The 23732-nt window shown below is 45.7% G+C and overlaps 1 protein-coding gene across 2 annotated transcripts in view; it reads left to right on the plus strand.

Moving 5' to 3' along the window:
- Nucleotides 1–16466: 16466 nt before the first annotated feature.
- Nucleotides 16467–23732, plus strand: part of YTHDF2 (YTH N6-methyladenosine RNA binding protein F2) — a 99103-nt gene continuing 91837 nt past the window's right edge. For both annotated transcript variants that reach the window (XM_086957565.1, XM_086957564.1), the window contains exons 1-3: nt 16467–16713; nt 17717–17744; nt 19908–19987. In XM_086957565.1, the coding sequence (XP_086813691.1) occupies nt 16687–16713; nt 17717–17744; nt 19908–19987 (135 nt within the window). In that variant the 5' untranslated portion in view covers nt 16467–16686. The remainder of the gene's footprint in view (nt 16714–17716; nt 17745–19907; nt 19988–23732) is intronic.

Raw genomic sequence — 23732 nt, forward strand, 5'->3', positions numbered from 1 at the left:
CGCTTAACACGACCTCTTGAGTTAAGCCTTTAAGGCTGCTTAGTCCATGCTACCCCTAGGATAGCTTGTCTAATAAGGCTGACTTACAACCAGACACCATAAGGGATTGTTTGGACTGATACAAGGTGGTTCCAGAATTGGAAACATCATATATCAGGCCAACTTCTCACAATGGTGGCAGCGGTGGGATTTGAGCTTGCTGTTGTTTTAACATTGCAATCTTTTTTATCAAATTGAAAGATCACATCAAGTACCTTAGGTACATATAAATCAAAAGCTTAGCATATTTAAGTTCTACTGAACTTAATAGTTGTAGATTAAAGGGAGTAGCACACCCTGACTACAACTCACTAGCAAGGTACAGTAGGAAAACACTTAGTGCAGGTAAGTGCACCACTTACACCTCACTAGCAGTCATGTCTGACACAGGAAGAGCTTCAGGCTCTGCCCCTGTGACAGTTGACCTTACCAAGGCAACTTCCAGCTATGACATACTTAGCCACAAAGACTTGAGTGCCTTGTGCACTGCAAGGGGGCTAAAAAGGGGTAGAAACCCCACCATTCCTTCCCTGATAGCCATCCTGGAAAAGGATGACTTAGATAAGGCGAGTGCAGCTCCCTTAGATTTAGGAGATGGAGTGAACACCCCTGAGAATCAGAAAACTCCTGAAGAGGAAGAAGAAGAGGAGGAAGAGGGCTCAGAAATAGAGGAGCCTGAAGATCAGGATCAGAGGGGTAGCCAGGTTGTAGTTGTCAGGCTTAACCAGACCAACTTAGACCTACATGGGAGTGGAGAGGGCCAGCACCTCCCCAGATCCCATAACATAATTCTCCCAGGCAACAGAAGGGTGAGATCTCCATCAGGGGACTCTCATATTTCTAGTGTCTCAAGAGAATCTCAAAGGGGAATGACTTCCCCCCAGAGGAAAGAGCATAGGGCCAGGATGAGGGCTGTCCAACTCCAAATAGAGAGGGAAGAGATAGCCTTGGCTCAAGCTAAACTTGCTTTAGCAAGAGAACAAAAATTGTGTGGCTTAGATGCCACTGGTGGCAGCATAACTCCTAGAGAGAAAGACAAGACCTATGATAATAGAAACCTGACACAGATTGTAGCCCCCTACAAGGAAGGGGATGACATCCACAAATGGATGACTGCTCTTGAGAGAGCCTGCATGGTACAGCAGGTTCCTCAGGAACAGTGGGCTGCAATTTTACGGTACTCCTTTTCTGAGAAAGGGAGGGATAGGCTCCTCACAGTTAGACCTGAGGATGCCAGAAAACTACTCTGTCCTGAAGAGTGCTTTGATTGAAGGGTTTGGCCTAACCACTGAGCAGTACAGGTTGTTGTTCAGAGATACCCAGAAAGCTCAGACTCAGGACTGGACTGATTTTGTTGATTGTGCCACTAAGGCTCTGGAGGGTTGGCTGCAGGGAAGTAAAGTCTCAGACTATACAGGATTGTACAATCTTATAACGAGAGAGCAGATCCTTAATAACTGTCAGAACCAGCTGTTGCATCAATACCTTATTGACTCTGATCTGACCTCTCCCCAAGAATTGGGAAAGAAGGCAGACACATGGGTCAGAACTAGGATTAAGCAGAAACCCCAGAACCATGGTGGGGACCAGAAGAAAACAGACCAGAAGGGTGGGATCAGAAAGATAAAGAAAAGGACCAGAAGTCTTCAGGCCCCCAAACTAGTAATAAGGAGGGTGGTTCGCAAAATGGAAACAAGAAAAAGAAGAACGATGGCCCAAAGAAACCTTGAAATAATACCTGCAAATCAGTTTCACACTGGGGCAGTGAATGCACCAAGAAAAATCCAGTCCCCACCACTGCAGCTCCTAAAGCACCTGCACCCCCTAGTACAGTTAGCAGTGGTGGTACACAGCCAAAGGGTATAGTAGGGTTAACCTTGGGTACTGAGATGGAATCTGGCCTAGTCAGAGTCCCTACTCAGGCAGTTCTCCGATATGATGTGGACTTATCTTTGTCCACTACAGTGAGTCCCAGTAACCTGGGCAAATATAGGCAGACGCCTTTGATAAATGAGAGACTGGCTCAGGCCTACAGGGACACATGTGCCAGTGTCACTATGGTGACACCTGACTTTGTGGACCCTGGACAGATTGTACTAGGTGAGAATTACCTAGTGACCAATGCAAGCAACTCCACTACTACACATAGTGTGGCTGTTGTGAACTTCTCCTGGGGAGGGGTAAATGGCCTAAAGAAAGTTGTTGTGCGTGCAGACCTCCCAGTAGACTGTCTGTTAGTCAATGATCTTGAAAGCTCAGTTTGGTCAGAAGTGGAGTACAGGACTCATGCAGAAATGCTAGGGATTTCAGCACATGTCCTTGCAGTGACAAGGACTCAGGCTAAGAAGTGCCTTCCTGAACCAGTGGTGGATCTTGGAACAATAGACCAACCACAACCCAAGAGAAGGAGCAAGAGGGTTAAGGCTGTGCCTTCCCACTTGCCCCAGGTTGAGGATCAGCCTTCACAGGAAGCTGATTCTGCAGTCCAAGAGGAGACTGTCTCTGAGGAACTTGAGCCTGACCAGGTTAAGTTTCTTGGGACAGGGGGACCCTCAAGGGCAGACCTGGGGCAGGCCCAATTAGATTGCCCTTAACTTGAACCCCTCAGACAGCAAGCTGCTGCTGAGGCTGCAGGGAATGCTCAAGGTGCCCATAAAGTATATTGGGATGATGGACTCCTTTACTCAGAGGCTAGAGACCCCAAGCCTGGTACCACCAGGAGGTTGGTTATACCTTTGAAGTTTAGGGGTTTCCTTCTCACCTTGGCCCATGATATTCCCCTTGCAGGACACTTAGGCCAGAACAAGACTTGGGACAGGCTTGTCCCTCACTTTCACTGGCCTCATATGTCAGAAAATGTCAAGGAGTTTTGTCGCTCCTGTGTCACTTGCCAAGCCAGTGGTAAGTCAGGTGGCACAACAAAGGCCCCCTGATACCACTACCTGTGGTGGGGGTACCCTTTGGAAGAGATGGAATAGACATTGTGGGTCCCATGGATCCTCAAACAGCATCTGGGCACAGATTTATACTGGTGGTAGTGGATCATGCCACCAGGTACCCAGAGGCAATTCCCCTGAGGACCACAACAGCACCTGTTGTGGCAAAAGCCCTCATTGCAGTTTTCTCAAGAGTGGGCTTTCCAAAGGAGGTTCTTTCAGACAGAGGTACCAACTTCATGTCTGGATACTTAAAAGCAATGTGGAAGGAGTGTGGAGTAAACTACAAGTTTACCACACCCTATCACCCACAGTGCATTGGGCTTGTGGAGAGATTCAACAAGACCCTCAAGGGAATGATAAAAGGATTACCAGAGAAGCTTAGGCGGAAATGGGACACCCTTTTACCCTGCTTGCTCTTTGCTTACAGAGAGGTCCCACAGAAGGGGGTTGGCTACAGCCCTTTTGAACTTTTGTTTGGCCACCCTGTGAGGGGTCCACTATGTTTGGTGAAGGAAGGATGGGAGTTACCTCTCAAAATGCCTAAGCTAGATGTTGTGGACTATGTACTTGGTCTCCGCTCCAGTGTGGGTGAGTATATGGAGGGAGCATCCAAAAACCTGGAGGCCAGTCAAGAATTACAGAAAGCTTCGCATGACCAAAAGGCTGTTCTGGTTGAGTTCCAGCCAGGGCAGAAGGTATGGGTGTTGGACCCAGTGGGTCCAGCAGCACTCCAGGACAAATGGACTGGACCCTACCCTATTGTTGAGAAAAAGGGAGAAGTCACCTATGTGGTTGACTTTGGAACCCCTAGGAGCCCCCACAGGGTGCTCCATGTAAATCGTTTGAAAGCATTTGTGGACAGGGAGGAAATGAGCTTGCTCATGGCCACAGATGGGGAACAGGAGGAAGAGAGTGACCCTCTCCCAGACCTGCTTTCCCAGAACCCTGATGATGGTTCAGTTGATGGAGTAGCCTTGGCAGGCAGCCTCACTGAGCAGCAACAGATGGATTGCAGACAGGTTTTTCAAGCCCACAGACACTTGTTTTTACTCACACCCAGACAAACTAACTGGTGCACCCATGAGGTGGACACTGGTGACAGTCTGCCTGTCAAGAATAAGATCTACAGGCAACCTGACCATGTCAGGGATTGTATAAAGGCTGAGGTGCAAAATATGTTGGAGCTTGGAGTGATTGAGCCATCAGAGAGCCCATGGGCTAGCCCAGTGGTCCTTGTTCCAAAACCTCATACCCAAGATGGAAAGAGAGAAATGAGGTTTTGTGTGGACTACAGAGGTCTCAATGCTGTCACTAGGACAGATGTACATCCCATTCCAAGAGCAGATGAGCTCATTGATACATTGGCTTCTGCCAAGTTTCTGAGCACATTTGATTTGACAGCTGGCTACTGGCAGATCAGACTAGCTGAAGAGTCAAAAGCCAAGACAGCATTCTCTACCCCTAGTGGACATTATCAGTGTGTGGTAATGCCCTTTGGTTTGAAGAATGCACCTGCCACCTTCCAACGGTTGGTGAATCAAGTCCTTTCTGGGTTGGATGACTTTTGTGCAGCATATCTAGGTGATATTGCTGTCTTTAGCTCCAACTGGGAGGATCACCTGATCCACCTGAAGAAGGTTCTGGAGGCTCTGCAAAAGGCAGGCCTGACTATCAAGGCTACCAAGTGCCAGATAGGGCAGAGCAAGGTTGTGTACCTGGGCCACCTAGTAGGTGGGGGTCAGGTTCAACCACTGGAGAGCAAGATCCAGACCATACAGAACTGGGCTCCTCCAACTACCCAGACACAAGTCAGAGCCTTCTTGGGCCTGACTGGGTATTACAGAAAATTTGTAAAGAACTATGGGTCCATTGTGACACCATTGAATGACTTGACATCCAAGAAGATACCCAAAAAGGTTAAGTGGACAGTTAGCTGTCAAAAGGCATTTGATGACCTGAAGAAGGCCATGTGCTCTGCACCTATCCTGAAGAGTCCTGACTACTCCAAACAGTTCATTGTACAGACAGATGCTTCTGAGTTAGGGGTGGGAGCTGCGCTTTCACAACTTAATCAAGATGGTCAAGACCAGCCCCTTGCTTTTATTAGCAGAAGGCTGACCCCTAGGGAGAAACGTTGGTCAGCTATTGAGAGGGAGGCCTTTGCTGTGGTTTGGGCCCTGAAGAAGTTGAGGCCATACTTATTTGGAAGTACTCACTTCCTAATTCAGACAGACCATAAGCCCCTCTTGTGGCTAAATCAGACGAAGGGTGAAAATCCCAAACTGCTCAGGTGGTCCATTTCCCTACAGGGGATGGACTTTACAGTGGAGCACCGCCCAGGGACTGACCATGGTAATCCAGGTACTTCCACTTAGAACATGAAGACTTATCTGGTCAAGGTTAAGTTTAATGTCCCTGCGTTTGGGGGGGGGGGGGTTGTGTAGGAGAGTAGGGGCTGCTATCCTATGGTCACCCCAAATTTTTGCTTTTTGCTTCACTGGTTTTCGACTTACTGAGGCTGTGGGCCTGCTAATCAGACCCCCAGCCTGCTGTTCTCTCTCTAAATTCGTAATACATGTGCTATAGGTACATACCACAATTGGAAATGGACTCCTTGTCAGGCCCGGTACCATGCACTACAGGTGCTCAGGGCATAGGAGCTACCAAGGCCTACCAGGGGCTGCAGCATAGCTTTTGCCACCCCTGGCTGGTTCTTAAATTGACACAACTGGCTGATCACTCAGCTGGGGCAAGTTGGTGTAATCACCTCTTGCTTAGATATAGTATACCTATATCTAAACCTATATCTGGACACATATAAACCTGTGAGCCACTCCTATGGAAGGCCTTATCAATCCTGGAGGCAGAGTGTGTGGTTTAATGTGAGATGGAGCTCTAGCATGAGCTGAGCCTGTCTGCAGCGGTTGGGAACAACTCCCAAAGCTGTTCTGGGATAATGCCATACCATATACTATTAAGTGCATTATAATCCTCGCGGTTATATAGCAACTTTGGTTTGGCTTTATCAAAACATGTCGTGTAAGGTGTCATACGATTTGGAATACTATCCCCTCGACAGTCCTGTTGGCGGGGATAGCATTCCACCCCTCTAGAGGGAGAAGACATGTTACTTTACTGAAACGCGGTTGATTTTTAAAAGACACAAAATGGATGCTTCTGCCACAGACACGAGTCTGACCTCCTGCTGCTGACCGAAACTCAGCAGAGGAGGCCTGGACAAAGGCTTTCCTGTCGCAGGGAGGTGTCACACCACCCCAGACAGGAGATAGTGGATTGTAGCAGGGAGGTTTGAAAGAAACCAGACACTGCCTGGGGAGCACAAGGCTGCCCCTTGCATAATCTGGCCAAACCGGTTCTGGGGCACACCGCCCCTGTCCCAGCGCGGCCTGGATCAAAGGAAAGGGGTGTACCCACCCCCTTCCTGGGTCCCACCCATAGGAGGGGACCTAGCAGGTAATCCAGCCCCCTAGATTGGTATAAGAATGGGAGCAGTGCCAACGCACTCAGATTATCCTGATGAAACATAAGAAACGAAACTCTGGACCCTTTGACATCCTACTCGACGTAGAAGACTGAAGAATCTCCCTTGTGGTCAAGGAACGACCACCCTGTGCAAACAGGCACCATCCAGTACCTCGACGTCTGCTTTGTTGCAGTTCCCGCCGGAACTCGAGCGACAGAGATTGACGAGATCAAGCTTGCCTGCCTTCTTACAGCCCGATCCACAGTCCCTGCAGAGCTGGGACCCGTGGAGGCGACCGGAAGCGTGGGGCACGCCATCTTGAAAAGGCAGCCCACGAGGGACCCTCGAAGCTTTATACCGGGGTTTGAGAAGCCCCAACCCTGAGCCACTTTTGCACCAAAGCCCACCCCTCTACACTCGACGAGTGCTGCGTGGGGCCCTTCTGCTTTTTTTGGCTCGACGCGTTGGCCCGGTCACTTGGCAGCTGGCTTGTGGCCACTGTGCCGGCGAAAACCTAAAATACGACTTGCAATTCTGGTTGCTCCAGACTTGCACCAGCTCCTCTGAAAAGGAGCACCCGCTCTGACCCTCCTGGTCCGAGTGAGAAGCAATCTTCCAGTCCTGCGTGGATTGCTCTTGCCAAGTGTTGTTTGCTCCGATCTTGAAGCCGACAGCGCCGACGGTGAGAGCCTGCGTGGGTCAGCTCGTGACCCGCTCCTGGACGTCGCAGATGCCCCAGAGCCCACGTGGCAGCGGAGAGAAGCTCCTCGACAACCACCTGATTGCGCCCGACATTGCCTGGTTCCGTCCTGGTTCCACCCTGGTCACTGCTGAGTGACCCAGACTCTGTCCCCTCTGCTTTCAGGTACTTTTCTACTCTGATCCACCCTTGGATCACACCGGACACTTCTCCTTCACATCGCCTGCAGCACCTTCAGCTTCAAGCACCAAGAACCTGCGTGACGAAACCCGACGCCACTTCGACCCTATGCATCCGCTTCCTGTGGGTGAGGTAACATTGCAACGCCGGTGTTCCCACACTGGTACACACCTCTAGGGTCTCTGTCTAAAGTAAAACAGCTCTCTAAAGTTTTGTCCATCTAGGTTCAGCGGAAGTATCCTTAAACTCTCTTTGTGTAACTTTTATGCACCATTGACTTTGCATTGGTGCATGCGTGTGCTTTAAGCGCTGCACCCGAATCCCGCGGGCTTTTCCCGTCTTCAGCATTGCTTGTCCCGACTGCTCCCAGCGATTCCCTAGGCCCTAGGCCTAACCACTGTTCGATTGGTATCTCTTATACCACTTTCTTAATATATGGTTTGAGTGGCCACCCGCCCTCATCCATAATTGTGCAACTTTGTATGTTATACTGTGCTTTTGATTTAACGCTTGTGCCCCTTTGCTCATAAAGAGTACTGGGGATTATTTTAGAAATAAACACATATATTTTTATAATATATACTTTGTGGTGTCCTTTCATTTGATATTACAGGATTGTGATTGGTAAAACAGCTCGCTTAACACGACCTCTTGAGTTAAGCCTTTAAGGCTGCTTAGTCCATGCTACCCCTTGGATAACTTGTCTAATAAGGTTGACGTACAACCAGACACCATAAGGGATTGTTTGGACTGATACAAGATGGTTCCAGAATTGGAAACATCATATATCAGGCCAACTTCTCACATTGTGGAATGTGTCAATGAATATAATTCCACTTTGATTTAAAAGATTAGATCAGACTCCTCTTTATGGAAAGTGTCGAAGCGGTCGCGTTTCGGCCTTCCAACCAATCTCGGCCTCCTCAGGACAGGGTGATAATAGAACCTACAAGAGTACATATAATGAACAAATGCATACCTTCTTACAGCAACCTGTCATACTCTCTGTGCCGCCATCATCCCAATTAAATGTTTGTCACCAGCAAAAAAGGAAGAAGTGAAACAGCAGCTCAAGTAGCCAAGGGAAAAGGAAACTAAAACAAAACGTAAGAAAAAAAGAGTCACAGACCCTCAACAACAACATGGTCTCTGCCCAAATATTGAAGTGAGTGTAGGTACAGCAGTGTACTACGACTATAAGAAAAGTGCACTCTAAAGAAATCAATCACGCACTAAAAATAGGACGTCCAGTGGCCACCGTGAAGCGAAATTGGGAAGGACTAACACCCGGCCTAAAAGTGCTTACAGGCATGCGGTGTGAATCAAGCAGGCTACCAAGTAGCCACTTGTGATCATCCGATCAGGCTAAACCCTTCGTGTAATCACATTAGAGAGGGGAATTCTAAGGAGGAGAACATATATAAAAAGGCTTAAAACATCTCCTATACATATGTCAAACAAGTCACACTCAAAAGGTAAACCACATCTCCGTTGTTTCCTACCTTCAAAATGGAGAAACAACGCCTCTATGTAGCACTGTCACAAGTAGCTCTTTGTGGGTAACAAATACCCCGGAATCAAAACTGCAAGAGATAACGACAAGAAAGGCAGGCGTCAGCTCCGACCTGCAAACAACGCAGAGGCTGATAATCTCCCCTTCGCAAGGGCCACAGGAATAAATCATCTGTGGAACACCTTCTCACCTTCAAAGAAATTCACCACAAGTCGCCCAGTCACTCCGCGGGGTCTTCATTCAACACGGCGGTTCACCAGAGTCCAAACGCTGTTACATCCTCCATAAAAAGCAACGTACCGCATCCCACGTGACGTGGACGTGCATGCGTCCAGCTCTAACAATTGAAAGCGGACTCACTGCACATAGTCAGGCTGGCCGTCTCCCCCTACTCTGTGAAGCGCCACAGAGCAAATACAGATCGCTCCATATTTTCCCTCAGCAATGCTTAGAAGTGATGCATCCACAACCCACTCACGAACACGAACCCTATTCCTTAATCAGCCAACCATAAAGAAAAACGCCAATTAAAACAAAGTGAAGGAACAAAAAGTAAATGAAACACAAACCCTAGAAGTGAAATCTAAAAAAGAAGAAGGATCAAAGTCCGGGTGATTTCGGGGGTTAAAACACGAATTCCTCTGTTTACCATCACCCTGATACAAATAGTTCTATCAATAACCAAACAGACAAAGAACACGTATTCTTTTACACTGGTGACAAAGAGGATCCGGAGTTCCAGGTGAGCACAGAGTTCGACATACAATCTAAAAACATGAATAACAGTGTACACAAGCCTCAGTCAAAAATTTGGGAGGACCAAGACCACTCAACAAATATATACATAGAACATTATGAGATCTGAAATACAGTAATATATTCTTAAAACCATACAACAACACTTATGGGGGAAAGAAAGAAATAGTCCAGCTGAAAGTACAATGTAGTACATATTTACATACAGTTTCCGACAACCAAAATGATATGGCTAGAGGTAACACCTCGCATTTTACGATCCTATAAGTGCCCATATTACATCACGGTCGTTCAAACCCACTCTTGCAGTTTAGTATTTTTCAATCATCCGTGCCTCTAATTTGTTAAGGGTCATTTGTAGAGTCACTTTACTCTGGGCTTTCACAACCAGTAGCACAGACCACCTGATATCATTTCATTGTGGTTAAATTCAGAATAGTGTTGCACCAACGGAGCTCCCTGTGTTTTGCACCTGATTCTTGACTGATGTTGAATAATTCGCATCTTAACGGTCTGAGATGTCTGTCCCATATATGCTTTATCACAAGGACATGTGATGCAATACACCACATTTTTGGTGTTGCAGTTCAAGAAACTTGTTTGAATGAGTCTCTTGCCGTTCAGCATCACAAATTTGGAATTCGTAGTATGTGTATAGACTACACAACCATTACATTTAAAATGTCCTACTACAGGCGGAAGACTTAGCATGCTTCTCAGGTTCCCTTTCTCTGGGCCAAGTTCTACCTTTCACTTGATGTTTTCCGTTTACCGTTTCATGCCATTAGCGAGACTCTTACATCAGCCACCCCCCCCCCCGTTTTTTCCTTTCAGATCCGCTTATCACGCCACTACAGGTAAACCAATTTACCACTACTAGGACGCAAATTTTCCCCTTCCTTGCTTTACCACTCCTGTGTGCATGTGTATCTACTGTCTCCCTCCTCTTTTCAAACATCATGTTTTAATTAGCCATTTTAACCGCTTATCATGTTTGTCAGCACTAAATGAATTACTGAAGTGCATCCAGTCGTACCACTTTGTTTCTTGCTAGTAACAGAGCATAACACTAGCATTAATATTGTCACGGTCCGGAAGAATAAGTAGCTTTTAATGTGTTTGCGCCGCCTGTATTTTGAGTCTTCTGACAACTGCCTGAACCGATTGTTTTTGCTCTATCCATAATATGTCCTACTTTACATTACAATTCTTGCTCACACTGTTGTTAGCATCAAGAAAGATTTAGAATATAGACGGTACCATTGTCTTCAATCTTGTACTTGGTCTTGCTGAGTTGTTCTTCATTTGCCTATTCGTATATTAGCAGGAAGCCAACAAGTTTTCAATTAAGCACTGTTTTTGTACGTTTGAAAATTGAGCTTTCCATTCCAAAAAACAATTTATGCATCTAGATGTTAATCCTTGTGATGATTTTGGTGACTTTTTCCTTTTTTCCATTCTTTCCACTCTATGCAATTGAGGGGTTGCATCTTGTCAGCAACCACCTCACTCCACCATCACAATATGGTTTCTTCTTGTGTTTGGCTTATCCACGCGTTAATAGGGTGTTATGTTTTTTCACCTTATGTATCTATAGGAACACTATGTACACTAGCTAAACTTTGTAAATTGTATTATGCATATACAGTCTGTTTCTGATTTCATGATATGATTTACAGCCCTGAAGAGTCACAGACATTGCCCTGTTGACGAAACACATGTCGGCTGGCATTGTTTGTTCATTCTGAAGAATACCATCTATATAAACAACCTGTTTATTGTACCACCGGTGTCAACCTGCTTTTATGTAATCTCGCTGTATCAATACTGTTTATTCCTAAACGTGTGTCCAGTATCTTTTGTGCTCTACACATATATGCCAAAAATAAATGCAGATATAGTCAGCATAACCAAACAGCATAGCACTGAACACTTCAAAATAAATCTGCACTGAAACATTCTGCCTTATGTAAGAGAATGGTCCTTAACCCTGGTGAGCGACTCCTCACCTGAAGACCCTCTCAACTCCCATGCTTTGCCATATCTACTCAAGCAGAATGTAGTACCCAGAAGAAACCCATGGTCCTTTCTACGGTGTCAAACTGACACTCTCATTTGAAGTCGACACAGGGTAAAACACCTCTGGTGAACTTGACTTCTCATGCAGAAGCAGGAAAATGTTCAAGCAGTAAGATATTTCAGTATGAATTTCGATGCTCAAAAGGGGTGAAACTGTAAAATCAACCGGTCACCTAACGAACATTTCCTCACATAGAATCGGAAAGGCACGCTAATGCAATCCTGTGCCATATATTCGCCAGAGCCCTCCTTCAAAGATGATGCTGCCCGTTCAGCGCAATGACGTGCTGCAGGACACGCACGGGTCAGCCATCCACCACAAGGTAATTCCACGTACCAATACAAAGATGGCGCCACCAGTTCAGTGCGATGACGTGAAGCAGGGAAAACGCACAGGTCAGCACTCCAGCGCCTAAGAATTCAATGCACCAATTCACGAGAAGCATACATAGAACCTGACAGTACCCTTAAGTGTGACATGCACAAGACAAGGCATGTCACACGTAGACCAATCCAGGGCCTGCGAAGATTGGTTGCAGGCTCACCAGCTCCCAGCCACGACTCGACGTCAGAGCTCACACCAGCCACACTCGAACACGCGGACAAAGTGAAAACCCCCTGATCGAGCCGAGACGTTGTGGTGAGATAATTGGAAAGTAACACGCGTACATAGTGCAAACCCCCTGATCGAGCCGAGACGTTGTGGTGAGATAATTGGAAAGTGAATTCAACTGAATGAATGAATGTATTTTATTTTTGCATAATTACTTAAAATCTTTGCAAAATTGCAGTACATTCAACTGCGCTTGGGCTGCAACGATGTATACACTTCAATAAAGTCCTGAGATTTGAGGAATTACCTTAAAACGTAATTGTCCATATAAGTGCATCGCTGCACAGGCTGCTAATGTCCCCTTGTCAGAACAGTTACTGCTAGATCTGGAGGCTCTCATCCTCATTTGTAAATAACAAGTACAAAAGCGCTGCTGATAACTTTAAATTCTACCAATGAAACACTGCCAGTCCAATACAATTAACACAGCAGTGAAGTCTTGTCTCAGGCTGCTGCCACTCCACTGTCTCCTTGAAATGGAAACTGTCTCTTGACATGTGCTGAATGTGAACCCTAGAAAGGTTGAAATTAAAATTCAGGCGGACAAGCACATGCCCTGCCGAAAGGCTGTCTGAATGAGACAGGACACTGGTGGGGCTGCAGGGAATTAAAATGCTTTGTGCTGTCTCTTGTCTTAAATTCCCAAAATGTTTCTTCAGTAAAGGTTCCTTTATAGTTACTCGGAGTTGATCCTCATGCATAGTTTCTGTAGAATATTTTCAAAATCGTCGCCAAAATATGTTATGATGAAAGTAGGAAATTCAGTAGCTGAGGTAAAGTTATAGATGAAGGTTTTATTGAAATTAGTTGTTAAGGTCTTGTAGTAAGTTCTGTAGTTGGCCCCACCAGGAGAGGCCTCCCTGCTGCTCAGCCCATACTCCAACTGACACTCCACACCACAGGCATCCTCACATTCCATTACATCACCATGCACACCAACATTCCACACACGACATTCACACTGGCTAAGAAGCAGGTGCAGAGAAACAGGAAAGATGTATAATACCATAATCCAGATACAACAATACGGCTGGTCACTGAGACGTAGTGCCTGAGGGTTCTCTTTCTAGGGGAGATTGTGGAAGAAACTCGAACCAATGCCAGCCTCAGGAGGGTCAAGGAGGCGTTGAAGGGACATCGGTGGAAGAACTTCCCGGACGACATTTTGGGGCTGACAGAGGATGAGTGAAAAGCCTTGATTAAACTGTGGAGATGTAGGGATGAGTTGAGCGAGAGTGAAGAAAGACTCATTCTCCGATGTCACAAATAGTCATCCTGTGTGGGCTGTGGGCATGTACCATGGAGCTGGCCCATCAGGGCCACCAAGGCAACGCGAAAACCAAGGCCCGTCTGAGGAGTAACGTATGGTTCCCAGGAATGGACCGGCATGTGGAAGACTGGATGCAGATCTGTCGATCTTGCTTCCTCACCAGTGGGGAATAGCTGGTGGTCCCAGTGATCACTGAACATCCCAGCACAACACACTGGGTGACTATAAGCATGGACTTTGGAAGTTTTCCTGACCACTGCTCCACGCTGGTATTCATGGGCAGCCACTTCAAGTTTCCTGTGCTGGAACTTGCCAGATTTACCTCATATGACTGCATGAAGCCAGCTTTGGACCAGGAGTTTGCATTACTGGGACTGTCCGATGATGTTAAGACAGACAAAAGACCCCCATTTCAAGGCCAAGACTACCTAGCCAACCTCAATATCTGAGGACTCTCAATAAAGTTTTCCAGATAGAAGTAGAAAAAGGAGAAGACCAGGAAGACTGCTTGCAACAATTTCTAAGGGCCTACTTCCAGACTCCACACTGCACAACAGGATGTGCCCCCAGTGACTTGATGATGAAGCATTCAAGACGTGATGTGCGGCCAGCAGGACCGTTATGGACACAGGCAGTTGTGGATGTGACGGCTACTCAAGAAAGGAGGCAATACAACAACGAAAAGGTCAGCCTCCATCGAATGGCTGTCGAGCTCAGTATCCAGGTGAGAGATAGAGTTATTATCAAAGTTCTGTGGAAAAAGGTAGGACCGATGACCTTTTTCAGAGTTGCCCGGCGTTAACCGCCTCTATACCCACTCAAGTTACCAAGCAAAGAGGCAGGCGCTGGAGACTGGAAGGCAGGAAACAGAAGTTTTATTCCGACGGAGCAGAACACATCAAATCAGACAACAGGGTATCTTCTCGAGGTGCTCTAACCGCATCTCTGAGGCCTGGCCTCTTATACACAGGTTTATGATCTTTATTGCATGTCGCACATTCTTGCAATGCTTTGAATTATGAAAGGACATCCTCGGAATCCCCGCTTCAGGCCCGTTCCCACACACATTTACAGTTGAAGTCCCCACCCCGGTCACAACAGGTGATGATTGTCGCACAGCTGGACATTCCGCTGATTCACGGAATGTATGTGGTTGATCGGATCTCATGGGGTGGGGGCTTTGATCATCTCGTGGATCCTTTGGTGGGAGAAGCTTCCTACTGTATAGGGGGCAATGAACAGTATCCGCAGGGCCAGGTGGCGGCCCGGGAACGAGTAAGACAAACGGGCACAGAGGAAAGGGGGTTTTATCAAAGGACCCGGGATCATGAAAGGAATGAAGGGAGGCGTCGCGTTGGGAACAGGATGGGGTTCCGAGGCAGAGTTGTGCTGAAGAGGGGTTTATGGCCCAAGGCATGTGAGAGCGGGGGCTGTCAGCGCGCGGGGGATGCCTGCAAGGTCAGGAGAGAGAGAGACGCGCTGGCTGTCGGCGATGGGCAGAGAGGCCATGGTATTTAAAATGGCTGCCACTTACGTGCACGAATGGGCTCGAAAAGGGGGCAAGATGGCGCCGATAATGTTGACACTGCAGTCTAGGTTTTAACAGTTCGCCACCCAGGGTGGAAGTATCGCACCCTGTTCGAACTAGACCTGGGAAGTCAAAGGCACAATGATAACTCCGGTGAAGGGAAATGCAGAGGTGTCCAGAAATGTTTCCTATTTCAAGAAAGTCTCCGACCAGGAGACAGGGGCCGCCGAGGAGCTGGAGTTAGAAGAGATGAATAAGTGTGTCCCGGAGGCTGATCTGGTGAACAGGAGCGAAGGTGCCCCCGCGGCTGGTGCGAGGAGTGACACTAGAAAAAGGACCCCGTCACCCGGAGAGAACAATGTGCAACCAACCCAGCGGCCAGAGGAAAACCCTTGAGGTCACCCATACCGACTAAGGGCCAACTCTCAACCCATCTAGAGACTGAGAAACTTAATGAGCACTTTACAGTTATACACTGTCTTGTGTAGTTCATTTGATCCTCTCTATAGGCTTGTCCAAGGCCAGAGCCTTCGTTAGGCCACAACTTAACAAAACACTTCTTCGAAATGCCAAACATTCCTCAACCACGTTCCAGCATACAGAATTTAGAACGTTAACAGGTCAAATTAAATAAACAGATTACGGTGAAACACACAGGAACTCTGCACAACATGGAGCAACTAATTTCCTCCCTACTTGTATTAAGAGTGAATGAAGTTTAAAGAGAAAGAAAGGTTACAAGTTAAAGGAGCATCATTTTTTATTTTTTAAACGTTAAAATCTACGATTAACTAGTGTTGGTACTTCACCTTTCAAAGGCAATCACAATGTAAGGCTATTGTACACACGTAGAAGTGGTATGATAAGAACCCGGTGCAGTCATTCTTAAGTACCGGGGACAACGAGGCCTAACCTGGAGGCCCAAGCCACAGGCCTCGGTGCTGTATCATTGGGCCTGCGGAGCACCCACCCATTGCACAATACAAAGAAAGAGTCTTTCTTCCTCTTCTGCACACGACTCTTTCTTCATTCCCTGTTATAAACGTACTTCCGCTAAGAAGGTACGCGATAGCGTCACGGCGTCTTGCCTCCCTTCAGATTTACGTGCGCGCACGCGGTTTTCTCCTTGGCGGGGGAGGTGTCACGCGCAGCTCTTCTCTGGCACGCGCAAAGTCGCAGAGACGACCGAGGCGCTGCGCGTACTAGCAACAGAATTCAATGAACATTTCTGTTTGTAAAATGTACCATGTCGAGACTAGTAAAGACATAAATCCACGATACACGTACAGCGTTTCGGAATGCCTGGCCCCAACATGTCCTCCAGAGTAGCCTATTCTTCTTGGGAATTAGGGGCGAGGCAAAGGAGGTAACACAATTGTGCACGAACTTACGTAGGGACGCACGCCCTTGCTGAAGGAAACGTGCGCGAGACCGTCGCTCGAGACGCACAGCTCCAGGGCGCGCGCACACCAAGAAGGAGCCAGAGGAGACGGAGCGCGAGGCGTCAGCAGCAGCGCGAGCTACAGTGAGAGCGCGAGGTCTTCTCCTTCCGCTGCCGACCCTCCTCAGCCGCCCTCCCGCCGCCATGTCCGCCAGCAGTCTACTGGAGCAGGTGAGGCCATTCAGCCGGCTTGCCGCCAGCACTGGCCGGGACAGGCCGCGCGCTTCTCTAGCGCGGGAGGGCCGCGGCTCGGGCGGAAGCGTGGGCCTTCACTGTCACAACCCTTACCCCTTCATAAGTCCATTTCTCCATTGTATACGCAGATCTCACACTTCGTGACTGCTTACAGGTTAGGTTGGTAAGGACCCCTCCGCACAGGCCTCAGTCACATTTCGGGTTCTCTTTCCTTCCTCAGTAGAGGCCCTAAATCCTCAAAGACTCAGCCTGGCTTCTTTCTGACTCACCGCAAAGGCCTGGTACTCAAACTCCTAGCCAAACGGCCCACGGATCTTTCCCTTCCCCTGTATTCTTTTCCTTTCCCAGGCATCGGATTTCTTTTTATTCTACCGCCTTGGTTTCCACCCGCCACTCTGCGTGCTTTCACTCCCCCCATTAAGAATGAATTCCTGCGTAGACCCCCAGTCTTTTTCTCACGAGCCATCTTGGCACTCACCCCTCTCTAGCATCCCTCTATCCCTTATTGACCTAAAGCCTAATTGCCTTCACTTTTTCGGTTGGGATTGCTATTTTGTTAGCATATGGTTTTGGTTTTATTTACTTTTTTGAATCCTCTAGTTTGCATAGGCTTCATTGATTTTTCTATGGCGCCCCCTTCCCAGTTTTCCCCGAGGACCTGGCATTCCAGTTCCACCAATCCGCAGTGTTTTACTTGTGCTTCTCGCTATGCACGTCATGCTGCTCAGCATAAATAATTTCAAGTGTTTCCATATCCGTAAAATAAAGGCATATTTCCGATACTCTGATTAGTACTACTTGACAGTCGTGGGTGGCTCCATGGTACCAGTTCTTTTTCAGCATTAGCACCCGCTTCCCTTAATGCTTAAGCTGCTCCCTAATTCACAATGCAGTCTTCATAGCTCTTGTAATGCACTTTCTCTTAACTATTTTTTTTCTTTCCCCGTTTCTAATGGAATTTGCTTCGGACATGACGCAGAGACCAAAAGGCAGCCAGGGAAACAAAGGTGAGAACCTCTACCGATTCCCGACCGTGGTCACTGGCAATTGATGCTTTATTATGTCACTTACGTTGATTGATTTTCACGTGAGGAGTTTTATCTTTGCAGATGTCAATTGTAACTTTAAGGGCGGCTTTCTAACATGAGTCTAATACTTTCCGAGGGATTTGTAGTATATTAAACTTGTGATGGCCGATTTCCCCGCGATGCTCTGTAGACCATACAGAAAGATGGATAGTCTGTTAATATAGAGCGTCTATCTTTGCACAGGAGAGACTTAACACATTATGCAGTTCTCTCCTGCGAGAAAGCCCTGCATCATGCTGTTATTACGAAGCGTTACTACAGTCTTCAGCGGTTTGCTGGTTGTTGATTTAACTGTTATATCTAGCTAATTCCACATATTGGCCGCGATACAATCAGTCTTTAACAGCCGGTAATAATTGCCATAAAGGAAGACATTGGTTTGAAGGGGTATATGGCAGCAAAATGTGTCTTTTATGCATGCTACAAACTGTTACTTATTTTAAAATGTTGCTTTTTTAATTGTATTCGTATCCCAGTTGCCCACGTTTTTGCTGGAGAAAGATCAAAGAAATGGCTACTATTGTCATATCGGTAATTAACTGAGTAGGACAGTAATTAGCAAATGTCTTTTTAGTGCTGTTGAACTTGGCTCTCAGAAAACTTGTCAGGTTTAGCCTCATGTCTGTCATCGGTTACTTTTGGCCCTGGCAAAAAAATAGGTCTGCTGTATTAATCTTTATTGCATTGAAGATTCTGTCATTCTACACATGGACTTCAGTTTGACTTCCTTGCTACTCTAAAGGCACTTTAAGCATAAAAAGCTGCAACTCGATATCTCCTCCCTGCCGTTTCGCAGTACCTGTGTGACTTCAGTCAGAAGGGACTACGACGTTCCAAAGTCTGGTTCCGAGGGTAAAAGCGGCTGATGAACGAACCATCATCCATCCCTTAACTGTTTGCAGCGATGGGGCACCTGAAACCATGTGCTTAACGGCAGGGCCACAGGTTGAATGTAGGGTTCGTCTTTAGCATATGCAATTTTCTAGGAAGTATTTGCCAAATTAACATTTAAAGCAACTAGTTGTGGCCATTTTGGCACCCAATCGATATATATTTTTTTCTGGGGCCACAGTCAGAAACCACTATGAGGAGGTCCTCGCGAATTGCATCAGGTTGACAATTCTGTTAAATAACTCCCCTGCCGTACTTGTTTTCAGAGCACATTTATTTATTCCACTTTTGTGCATTTTGTTGTGTTAATTTAGCTTATAATGCACATTAATCGCCCCCAGAGGGGTATTCAGGGCAGCAGAGACCAACAAGCGAGGCAGCATAAGTGTTGGAATAGCTGTTTTCTGCAAATGTGATCAGTGCTCTTGCGTATGTGAGTAGGAAGCTTATTCGAGTAGCCAGGGGCCAAATAGGAGAAGGCTCTGCCCCAAATACAAGTTTTCCTGATTCAGGGCACTGTAAGAAAATGGCTTGCCCATCGATCTTAAAGGGCTGGCTGGCAGGTAAGGGGTGAGTTTCTCCGCTAGGTATTTGGGTCCCTTGCAGTTTAGCGATATATGCACTATACAGCAGATCTTGAAAATGATTCTCCAGCTCACGGGAAGCCAATGGAGTGAGTGCAAATGGGGAGTAGAAGCTGATCCGGCATATTTTGGATAAGGCGGACAATTGTTTTGAACCACTTGAAGTTTATCAAGTAGACTCGTTTATGACGGCTAGGAGAGCATTACAATGGTCCAAGTGACTGATCACCAAAGCCTGGACTAAGGTTTTGCGCACTGAAAGTGGGAGTAGAGGAAAGACTGCGCAACACTCATTGTATGAAAGCAGGTGCCAAGAGAAGCCCCTTTATTTTCAAAACATTTCGGTTTTGACTACATTAGGTCAAGTTTAGTTTATTTCACCAACATCTTGATATGCCACACCACAACTCCTAAACTGCTCTGTAATCCAAACTATTTAATCTCTGCTTTTCCTCTGCTCTCACCACCTTCTTTCTAGTTTGGTTTCCTCTTTTGGGGGGAGGTGTCAACCTACTTATTTGTATTCACAATAATATTTTTTTCTTCTGTAGTACATATGTAGGCACACACTTAAATGTGCTTTAATGCTTCGATTTGTCCTTCCCAGTGCAAAACGGAGCAGTGCATCCCAAGGATTCTTTGAATGATGACGACTACGAGCCTTATTTGAACCCCCAAGCTAGACAGGTGAGCCAGACTTTTGAACTTATGATTGAATGCGATTGGTGATACTCTGGTTTCCTCAAGTTGACTGCACCACAAATTTGTTTTTGAATCTGAAAATTCTTGTATTACACTGGGTAACGCGCTTAATACATACACTACGTGTAGTCCGATTAAAAGTAAGGCTGTCAAAGTATTGCCTTGATGATGATTTTTGGGGTGTTTTCAGATAACTGGAAGCTAGAATTGTTAATATGAAATGTTTTGTTGCTGGTTATGGAAGATCCTTACAATTGCCTGGTCAGGTTGCAATGTTCCTGGGGTATTTCATCAGGTGACCGCCCCCTCCCACATGGAAACACCCATGAACTATAGTTCAGAATGCCTAAAATAAGCTTTCCTGTGAGCTTTGACCACATGCCTTACTTCTGTTATGCTGTCTCCTCCAACTCAGGAAGGACCATTAGGACCGTCAAGTGAATCTTCTCCGTTAGTATGTCATGCTGTGTTAGAACTTGAGTAATTTTTCTTAGTACTGCTTTGAAGATGTTTGCTTGCTTGTCTTCGGTTGGAAGATTAATGGGAATACCTGCACACTGTTGCATTTTCAGCACTTCTTTGCAATGTGTGGGGGTGTTCTAAGCTACAAAATAAAGTCCATGGTAAGTAAAACCTTAATCATAGGCTGGAGCAGCTATAATTTGTTGAACAAGTTCCTCTTTAGTTGTTCCCTTACAAAATTCGCAGAATTGGCTGCACTATCAAAGAACTGACACATTTAAGGCAAAGGCTAAATCTGCCAAAAGTGCCAGGTAATCGCTGACTAAATGATCTTGCGATGGGGAAGAAAAATGGGTTCAATCGGCTCCCTGAAAAAGGTGCAGGTGGCACATTTGTACATATTCTTCGCTGATTTTATTTTTTTAACCACCTTACCTATCTATCCACACAGTTATTGGCCTGGCACTTATGGCAAAGTGTGTTTAGAATTACTCAAAGCAACGAATTTCCGTTTTTATCCACATTTAAAAATAGTCAAGAAAATGTATTTGTAAACAGGGAGCCTCAATTATGAGCAGGAACACTTAGTTTCTGTGATGCATGAGTGTATTCTGCATAATTGTGAACTTGCTGCATTTGCCATAAAATATAACGTTTGTTGCATAATTTCCACCACCCCCCCCCCCCCTTCCAAATTGCCACACTGACCAGAACTTACTAAAGCGTGATACTGTGTAGTGATGGACCATTTATAAAAGTCAATTGATGGCCTTTCGGTTGCTTATTGCTATGATAAATTATAATAACGAGGCACCACTTTACCCAGACTGTGTTAATGGGTGTTGAAATTTCAAAATATTATTGTGACGTGTTGTCCTACATTATACCTCCATTGTCCCACAATTCACGAGGCTCTGTTTACGGAGAATAGTTCCATTGTAATACTAGTTGAACGGTAAACCGTATTTTAGCTATAGTAAAAAGGTGCAGCATTCTCTTTGGCAAATTGATAATGTCAAGTTTGATCTGTAGTTGATCTACTACCAACTGTTAATACTTAATGATTCACTCTAGTTTTCCATTTCCTGACCTTAAGGTCTTGTGTACAGGGCATACACGTAGTAGTGCCCAGCCTAGAATATTTAAACGCTGTCCCAAGCATGTTGCTCTTAGTCTGATCCATGTCGTTCTGTCCAGGCTTTCATCTCCTTTACCTATATTTTTGTTTGCAAACACTCCAGTAATACAAGTTTTGATTTTCTTGTCATGTTTGTCACACTTTTTTTTTCCTACTTCCATTACCACCTCTTTTTTAGATGGGTCACAAGCGAAACTGCTAATCTCAAGAACCATGTATGGAGTTAACAAGTAAAAAAGTAGTCATCACCAAAGATTATTAAACAATGAATGAAACCAGCAATTGAAATTCTCCCCTCTTCTCCATAAACCACCTTTGCATAACCTGCTTTTTATCCCGCAGTTTATTGTGGGGCTCCCGGTCCACATTATTTAGACATTACAATATGTCCCAAGTGAACTACTAGACTCTTTGCCTAATCTCTGTGCCAAGATCATTGGCATTCGTCTGGGTCCATATATTCTTGCCCCTCATAAGAACCATGCATTTTTTGTAAAATGAGTAGTTTTTCTACTTAAAGTATCTTTTTAGGCATTTTACAGTTTCATTTGGACTTTATCAGATTTTATTCATTTGGGCCAAAATGTCGAGCTAAAGGGCCCTCTTGTCTCCCCTCTGCTAACAGCAATGAAAGCAAAATTATTGCCTACAATACCATATGGGAGTGTTTTGCACCACGGGAAAAGCGCCACCCTCCTGGATAAAATACAAACTAAAGTCTACAAACGGGTCTTCTTGTTACCGAACAATTCTTCTCCAGCGCAAGTTAGGCTTGAATTCGGATTACAATCTCAATTTTTGCTAAAAAAATACGAGGCCATTAAATTCTGGTACAATGCCTGGAGGAACAAGGAGAATAAAACGAACGGTGCACTCTGGGAAGCGATCCAGATAAGCCCAAACTCGGAGTATTCAAAATACCTAAAGTTCTCACTAGAGGCAACTGAGCTAGGAACATTATGGGAAACAAAACTGCCAGTTCCTTCGTTTAGCCAGGTGGTTAAAAGGATTGCTAAGAAACACTCGCTCCTCACTGACAAAATAATTTTTAGTACCCGAACCCACGCTTGGATGATTATTAAATCGTATACAAGGCCTGCCCCAGCACTTTATTTAGACACGGCATTCTCGTTGACCCTCAAACTTGAATTTCTCCATTTAAGGCTGGGCATTTTGCCCACAAGACTAGACCAAACTAAATGGAGACCTCATTTATTATTCATTATCACAGCCCTAAAAGTTTGTTTTTAAATGCTGCAGAATCCTACATATTGTAATGGTTTTAATTAACCGAACAATAAAGAATTGACTTACTCATTTGGGCCAAAATGTAAGGATATGGTAAGGATGAGATCAGGGCACTATCTCCAATAGAATGCGAAAGTCTATTCTCTTTTCACAACACAAATTGTGGATTTCAGTTAAGGGGTGTGGGGGGTGATAAAGCAAGCAGTATAGAGTAAGCTAGGCTCAGACCTAATGGACTTGGATCATGCCAACTGGTCTGAAGAGAATTGTTCAGTTGGGAACCTGTTAAACTTGCTCGGGACTGGAGAGGGCAGGCCACAGAAAGGTAAGGAGAAGGGGCAGAGTTTTGATTAATGTGAAGAGTATGCCAGCAGCACAGGAACGAGAACTTTTGCTAAACTCAGAGTGCTTCAAGCACAGTCTGCATTCCACTGTGGACACACTTGTCATTGAACAACGTGTGGGGGGGGGGGATGGGAGGATCGTATAGGAAGAAGGAATGAAACAGTGTAAATTTGGAGAGGTAAAACAATGTTGTAGCCAAGTCCGTAGCATACCAATAGTTACATTTTGTTTTTGAAGAGGGGCAGAATTGTGAAAGATCTAAGGAATTGTCAGCTAATGTATGGTGGAACTTACGTGCTATCAAAAAGGCAATATTCCATATTGATGCCTACACAAGATTCTCCCCGCAATTGATTCAATTTGCTGAATGCGCCCTCTTCTGACTAGACTAATATGTATTTAATTTTTTTTTGTGAGGAGGCATTTTGTGCAGTTCTTGAAGCCTTTCCTTTATTGCTGGGTATAAATGTGTTCTATCAACTGCATAAAATGTCCCCATGCTTTAAGTCTAATATTTGTTGGTGTTAGTTTTTGAAA

This window comes from Lissotriton vulgaris, chromosome 2_1 (assembly GCF_964263255.1).
Source record: "Lissotriton vulgaris chromosome 2_1, aLisVul1.2, whole genome shotgun sequence".
NCBI classification, from domain to species: domain Eukaryota; kingdom Metazoa; phylum Chordata; class Amphibia; order Caudata; family Salamandridae; genus Lissotriton; species Lissotriton vulgaris.